The sequence below is a fragment of the Xenopus tropicalis genome, chromosome 8 (genome assembly GCF_000004195.4).
Source record: "Xenopus tropicalis strain Nigerian chromosome 8, UCB_Xtro_10.0, whole genome shotgun sequence".
Lineage (NCBI taxonomy): Eukaryota > Metazoa > Chordata > Amphibia > Anura > Pipidae > Xenopus > Xenopus tropicalis.
The window spans coordinates 127,291,122-127,299,310 of NC_030684.2; the positions used below are offsets into that span (position 1 = coordinate 127,291,122).

The window sequence follows — 8,189 nt, forward strand, 5'->3', positions numbered from 1 at the left end:
TCTGATTGCTACAGACTGAAACCTATTGCTTACCTTAGACCTAAAGCTTCCAGAACCATTTACCAGGATCTAATAGTTTTGCATATTATTTTTTTTATTTTAATACAATAAATAAAATTAATCACATGTTCCTACTAGTCTCTGTTGAAAATAATCATGCACAGTAGTTTAAATTTTATATTAGAGTCATATAATAAAAGGCCCCTAAATGAAAAGGATTGTGTTTCAAAATTCTCAATTTCTATCCCCAGTAATCATAAGCTATTCTTCATTCTGTCTGCCAGCCAGTCAGAGCAATTGGCACTTAAACAATAGGGAGAAAATAGTTTCTAGAATAATGCCGTGGCTACTAAAGCAAAACCAACAGCAAGACCAAAACGAAAAATGTTTATGGACCTCACCTCCTAAAGATGGTTTTCTTTAAGTCTACAATGTCTAAAACCTAAGAAAAATACATATTTTATGAGGACTTCCATAAGGTCCATTGTGCTGGCTAAGTATAATGTAAAAGTCCCCAAGTTCCCAAAATTTTGCCACTTGGCAGCATTGGAGGAGGGAGATTTTTCTAGTTAGGTAATTAAAGACATTTTCTACACAGATTCCTTTATACAATCCCAAGACCAATTCCATGTATAATATCCTAGAAGACATTGCAGGATAAATGCAGTGACAATTTCATATATATATATTACCCCCTGAACATATAGTACTATATATACAGTTTTAGTTTCATACTGTCAAAACACATCAGTTAATAGAGCTTCTCCAGCAGAAAACACAGATTTTTTTATATTTAATTTTGAAATTTCACATAGGGCTAGCCATATTCTTCATTTCCCAGGGTGCCACAGCCATGTGACCTGTGCTCTGATAAACTTCAGTTACACTTTACTGCTGCGCTGCAAGTGATATCACCCCACTCCCAGCCAATCAGCAGAAAAATGGGAAGGGAGCAAGATAGCAGCTCCCTTACACCGGTATTGCAAATAGTGGTAGATATGAGAATAAAGGTGGCACAAACGACGGGCCTGCCCTGACCTGAAATCGTCCAGATCTCAATCGGGCAGGTTTGATTTTTCCATTGGATCAACAAGCCAATACGGTCCCTGAACCAACGGCATCTAGACCGGCCATTCTAATTCGATCGTTTGGCCCCAGGCCCAAACGATCGAATTAGGCCATATCCCCCACCCATAGGTGTGGATATCGAGAGAAGATCCGCTCGCTTGGCAACCTCGCCAAGCAAGTGGATCTTACTGCGGATGGCCACCTTAACACTCAGTAATTAAAAATCTGAGTCCGGCTCATGACTCCTTCAGTTGCATTAAGCAGTAGAAACAATGGCTTGTTTGAATAGCTGCTTGAAAGCAGTTCTAATGTGTAGCGCCGGCTTCTTCTGAAAGCTCACACTCGGGCACAATGCACTGAGATGGCGCCTACACACCAATATTACAGCTAAAAATACATTCGCTGGTTCAAGAATAACATTTTAACAGAGGGAATTATTTGCTATGTAAACAGTGTAATTTTAAATAAAGAGTACCCCATAAAAATCATGACAGAATCCCTTTAAATAAGCAGCCATTTTGTCAAATGAAATTAGATTTAAGCATCTTTCTCACAATTCATGTGGCTTTAGGAAAAAGGACCCGAGGAGAGATGGGCATTGCTTTGGTCTCTTAATTGGTTTATTATATCCAAGTCTTGTGACAACTCCAGCAGATGTTGGTGTAACTCTGCGTGGGATGTAGCATTCTCTTCTGGGCAAGACTGTATAAATGTTAGAGGAGAGGTTTTGGAAGTATCGGCCAAATAGCTACAACCATTGCACTTCCCTAGTTCTTTACTTGCAGATTCCTTGGGGTCCCTCAGGTCTCGTGGGTGTGGCACAGCCTCCAAAACAGCCATTTTATCTTCACAATTTTTTGATTGTGCCATCACAAAACTTTCTGCCCTCTTCAAGCAATCCATCACTTCCACATAAGTGTTTGATGGGCCTACTGACAATCCCACCAAACGGCAGATATCTGGATGCGACTGTTTGATAAGGGCCCATTTAAAGACTTCATCTTCGGTACCTGGCTTTGCAGGTCTTGTTAAACTATATAAGGTATAGAGGCGGTCGGCAAAGGCTTGGATTGGCTCCCCTTTCCTCTGTGTGCAATTTACAAAAGCAGAGTGGGCATATACTTCATTCCAACCCAGGATTTCTCTGACTGCATTAACTAGGCAGTCTAAAGATTGAGAATTATAGATAGAACTTGGAATGTTGGCTTTAAGGTCCTGGTCTAGGCTCGTGACTACGGCATTAAATACCTCACAGCCATCTTCTATATTGTTATGTAGTTTACGGAATGTCTGAATTCTAAGCATTGTTTCTACTGGATCATCTCCCACCTTGATGGGCCCAAGCTTCCTACTCAGAGCTGCCATTTCATTCATAGATAGAGGTCTCTCAATTCTGGTTCTACCTATTTCCTTCTCATTCAGCCCTGTGTTAATGTGTCCTGTGAATGGAGCAGTACGGCACCCAGTATCATTCCCTTTCTTTACAGCTCCAAACTCTCTTATAGTCAGGTCTTTGTTTAATAATGGAGTATCAAACTTTGTTTCAGCTGTTCCTTTGCAATTAGCTCCTGTATTAAAGAGTAGAGTAACTGGAGCAACAGGACACACTGTAGCACTTTCCATTCTGAGGGAGCCACAATCATATATTTTCCTGTTAGGTTCAAGGCCTCTATTTAAGGTTACCAGATCAATGCTGGGTAATGGAGTCTCAACCCTTGGCATTCCTGTTGCCTTGCAATTAGCTCCTGTATTAATGTGTACTGTAACAGGAGCTGGAGGGCATCGGGCATCATTTTGTATCTTGCTTAACTCAGTGGGTCTACTCATATCTTTTATACCCATACAACCAAGTTCCCTAGTCTGATTTGCCAGGTCAGTGAGGGTTAATGGAGTCCTAGTTATACAAACATCCTTGTAATGGGGCTCTTTATTAATATGCAAGTAAGTAACTGGAGCACAATCTCCTGATCGTATTGGGCAAGACTCCCTATTCCAAGCTGTAGTGTTACATACATTTACTCCATTATTCTTTGACTTCATTGGCAGTATAGCCGGAGACACTATGTGTGTAGGGACAGAGCTGAATTCATATGCATGAGAATCTTGGTTTTCCCTTTGGTTTAAGCAGTCGCAATTAACAATAAAGAAATCTTCATGATCTGCTTCTGGGATATTAAATGCTGCTATCACCGCATCCCTCCTCCTTAACTGGGCCTTTAAACTTTGGATTTCCATAAGGCACCTTGAATGATCAACCTCTGAGTGGTTAAATGAAGCAGAGAGACTTCGGATTGCTCCCTGTGCATCTCTCAAGTGCACAGATAGTTCCCCGTTTTCCTTGCGTAACTCGATATTTTCCTGGACAGTTTTCTGATGGCCTATGCTTAACGCTGAGGCGGTGTTGGCAGAGATTTTCAGAGTCTCAATCTTATCTTGAAGGTCCTGAATCCTGTCTTGTAATACCTGATTTTGTTCCTTCAGCAATTTAAAGTTTCCCGCAAGCCAAAGAGCAGAGAACATTAACGCCTTGCGTCCTTCCTTCTCTGAGAGATGCTTCTCGCTTGTTGCCTTTGTCACAAGATCTTGGACTTGGCGCCAAGGATCCTTTGCTTCGGTCATACATTTCACCAAGTCTTGGGAATTTTTGACTAAAACAGTTGGCTTACTGATGCACTTCATGGTCTTATTCTGAGTTTTGTCTTAATCAAATGTTCTATATATGGAACTATGTTTTGGGCTACCACTATCTGTAAACTCCTTCTGTATGATTTAAATGTACACACCCATTTATTGTCCTTTTGTGGCAGAGATGGAAATACCAAATATGGGTTTTGAGAAATAACATTAAGGGAACACTGACATTATGATAACTCACTATACAAATGTAGCGATAACATAGACATTAATACAAGTACAGCCCTAATCTATGAGAAGATACAGAATACCAGTGTTACCAGTTACCACCTGAAATGCCGGTTCTGGAAAATCAAAGGTCACAGCCTAAGTGAACTAAATTTAGACACCATTTGTAGACAATACTAAGAAACTGGAACCCATTTCTTTTTCTGTTTCCTTTCTGGACCTCCTTTCTTGCTGTTCCTCTTGGCGTTCCTTTTGTCTGCTTCTAATAGGTTTCTACTGCAGGCACTTTCTAATTGGTGGTCTTGGAAGAATGTTCTAGAGTTTGCTGAAAATAAAAGGCACTTTGATGAGATTTCTTCTCCAAGAGTGTGGGTTTGCAGAATGTCTCTTTGTCCACAGAGGCTTCACGACATGAACTAAAATTGTAACAAAAGCCTACTTAATACATTCATGAAGCACATTTACTCTACTTTACACATTGCACATTATTTATAGCTATAATAAACACCTTTTATTCTGACAGCTGCATCTATAACTATTTCTCTACAGAACTGTAAATAGAACCTTTCTGCTGAGCTTACACTGTATCCTCAGACATCACCAGTATTTATTAAGGGAGAAATGTACTCTATGTATGTGTACACTGTATGTTCAACCCAGAATTAGTAGATATTAAACTCCATATATTCCCCCATAAATTGTTAAATATAAAGATATTTTGGCTGGTAAGGAGAATTTCCCACGTTTAGTAGTCTAAAGCTGGCCATACACACACCAATATTATCGTACAAAACCTTGTTTCATACGATATTTGGTGTGTGTATAGCGGATTGACGAGGCTATCGATAATGTGAAGGCTGCGGATATTGGTTGTCTCGTTGATTGGGTGGGTTAAAAGATTTTGATTGCAAAATCTACGTTTAGGGCTGAATTGGCAAGTGGAGGTAGAATACCTATTGTTTCGACCTCCATATCTGACAATTCAGCCTTGAACGTCAATGGGCTTATGGAACACCATGCATGGTGTTCTTAGGGAGAACTTCTGTGGTCAAATTAATGGTAAACACTCTACCTGTGGCAGGCACTGGTGGTGACAGGCTGGTACAACTTTTTTTTTGCTTCAGATTTAGAGCCACAAAAGTACGGTTGCTGAAGCCTAAGTCTATGGCAGTGATCCCCAACCAGTGGCTCGGCAGTAATATGTTGCTCACCACCCCCTTTTATGTTGCTCGCAGTGGCCTCAAAATAGGTGTCCAGTTTTACATTTCTAGCTTGGAGACAAGTTTTGGAAGCCCAGAGACACAGTTTTACTCCAAGCAGAGTCTCCTGCAGGCTAGCAGTCCTCATGGGGCTACCAACTAGCCAATCACAGCCCTTATTTGGCATCCCCAAAGAACTTTAATTATGCTTGTGTGGCTCACCAACACTTTTTACATCTGAGTGTAGCTCACAAGTTAAAAAGTTTGGTGGATCCCTGGTCTATGGCATAGGGAGACTGTAGGGATCTAAACAACCGGCATGTTCCAAACTACCAATGTAGTCTTCTGAACTTAATAAACTTTATTTAGCACAATGCATTGGAAAGTGGCTTAGACATTTGATGCTAGGAACTGACTTGTGATAATATAATAATAAAGCGGTTTATATAAAATACAGAAGTTTACACACCCTTCCTCTTCCTAATCTAATTTATACTCATCCTTGTAAACAGCCATGAAATGTGCTTCCTAAAAATGGGGACTAAACGCTGTTATTTATCAGTTAGTTACTATCAATAATGAATTTAATATCTATCTGACTTGGTTAATGAATTGATTGAATTGATTTCTTCATAATGATCAAAGGGAAATTGTGCAAAATAAAGTCTCCTGCCCCCAGGAATTACAATACAAAATAAGCGATATCCAACCTGCAACCCTCCAGTGGTTTTCTGAAGGTAATAGACCCCTGGTGCGTATGTTATACAGGTATCGGACCCTTTATCCGGAAACCCGTTATCCAGAAAGCTCCAAATTATGGAAAGCCGTCTCCCATAGACTCCATTTTAATCAAATAATTCCGAATTTTAAAACGGATTTCCTTTTTCTCTGTAATAATAAAACAGTACCTGTACTTGATCCCAACTAAGATATAATTACCCCTTATTGGGGGCAGAACAGCCCTATTGGGTTTATTTCATGGTTAAATGATTCCCTTTTCTCTGTAATAATAAAACAGTACCTGTACTTGATCCCAACTAAAATATAATTACCCCTTATTGGGGGCAGAACAGCCCTATTGGGTTTATTTCATGGTTAAATGATTCCCTTTTCTCTGTAATAATAAAACAGTACCTGTACTTGATCCCAACTAAGATATAATTACCCCTTATTGGGGCAGAACAGCCCTATTGGGTTTATTTAATGGTTAAATGATTCCCTTTTCTCTGTAATAATAAAACAGTACCTGTACTTGATCCCAACTAAGATATAATTACCCCTTATTGGGGGCAGAACAGCCCTATTGGGTTTATTTAATGGTTAAATGATTCCCTTTTCTCTGTAATAATAAAACAGTACCTGTACTTGATCCCAACTAAGATATAATTAATCCTTATTGGAGGCAAAACAATCCTGTTGGGTTTAATTAATGTTTTATTGATTTTTTAGTAGACTTAAGGTATGGAGATCCAAATTACAGAAATACCCCTTATCTGGAATACCCTTGGTCCCGAGCATTCTGGATAACAGGTCCTATACCTGTACAATAATGGTCCCTTTGACCCTTGTCTATGATTTTACCCTCAAGAAACGCCAGTGCAAATGGAGATACCTTCTGTATTTATAATGTGCTAGGGCAGAACAGATAACAATGCTCTCTGTATGTACTTACCTGTGATCTTAAATGTGGCCTCCAAACCTGGGTCCTCCCAAAGTCGTTCCACCCAAAGCAGCACAGATGTTTTCTGCCTTAGCTTTGTTTTTTTACAAGCTCATCAGTCAGAGGTTGGGATCAGAGTGTAACTGAAGCATCATTATTAGTTATTGGTACTGGACCCATAATTAAGTCCACATTTTTTCCATAATTCCATAATTAAGTCCACATTTTTAGGAAGATTCAGTTTGGGAACCTCCCACAGGAAATGGCTGATTCAGAACAATGAATATGGTAATGCCCAGATATTTTTCACATGTGTCTTAGGAGGCTCCAGATGTACAAGCCTTTGTAAATGCTTTGTCATTGCACATTGATTGTTTAGGGCTGGCATCTTAAATATATAAAATATTTTCTTGTTTGGCAAAGTCACCAAACAAGCAGATTGGCTTCCCAATTTGACCACCCAGGTGGTGGGCCAAAACTCCCTGATCTGCTTGTTTGGCCAGTGACTAGGTCATTACTGGGGCCATAGATCAGAGAGGCAAATGGATGTATTAAATGAAAATAAAATAAAAAGTCTGGGGAAAAATTTAGGTGAAGAACCACCTACAGACACCAAAAAACTATTTATTTAAACAGAAGAAAAAGGGAATTTCTGGGTAACAGTTTTCTACTTATAGATCCACCATAAGACAAAAAATTATTAGTTCCAATGTACTGTTACATTTATGAACAATATGCAGTTTGAGGTTTTTGTAGAAAACGCTGAGACCAGCTGCCATCTTGCGTATAGCTATGAGATACAGTCAAGTTTGCTCAGAAAAAGAGGAGATTTTTTCCACATTATAAATGAAGGGAGGGTTAAAGAGTGTGCGTTTGTTTTGTAGTTTAAGTGGGTTTTGGAGGGGCGGGGGCAGGAGGAAGTGTGATGTTAAACGATAAGAGATAAGCAAATAGGAAAGCGTGAGACTGCAACTTACAGAGAAATTGCAAGAGCAGTTGACTACAGGGTTAAGACTGTCCATCAGAGTACATGTAAGGCTAGGGCCATTTAGAGCGGCAAAAGTAGGAATTAGAGTAAAAATACTGTAAAAATGATGGAAATTAGTAGGAATCCAGGGGAGATGGAAGCCAAATGTGTCTTCTAATTTTTTCATTTCATGGAATATCCTGTAGATTGAAGTTGACCCACTGGGTAACGCACATCCCCTGCTACAGGCTGGTTTCATTCTTGCTGGGGGTTCATCAGTGTAGTGTGAGGTTTTCTAATTTGTATATAAGGACCCAGGGATGTGGTTCTGACTACTACTTGGTGCTACTGCCACTAAGAGGAAGAAGGAGGCATGTGTTGGCACGATGTGCAAGGAGATGTACAAGGAGCAAATTCAGACATAAGAATCATG

The 8,189-nt window shown here is 39.7% G+C and overlaps 1 protein-coding gene across 1 annotated transcript; it reads right to left on the reverse strand.

The window, feature by feature from the left end:
• Nucleotides 1-1,516: 1,516 nt before the first annotated feature.
• LOC116407076 lies at nt 1,517-7,288 on the reverse strand. Its single transcript, XM_031892409.1, has 2 exons — nt 6,802-7,288; nt 1,517-4,346 (listed from the first exon to the last, which is right to left on the reverse strand). Exon 2 carries the CDS (start codon nt 3,745-3,747, stop codon nt 1,636-1,638), a length of 2,112 nt encoding a protein of 703 aa, XP_031748269.1. The 5' UTR covers nt 3,748-4,346; nt 6,802-7,288; the 3' UTR covers nt 1,517-1,635.
• Nucleotides 7,289-8,189: the final 901 nt, after the last annotated feature.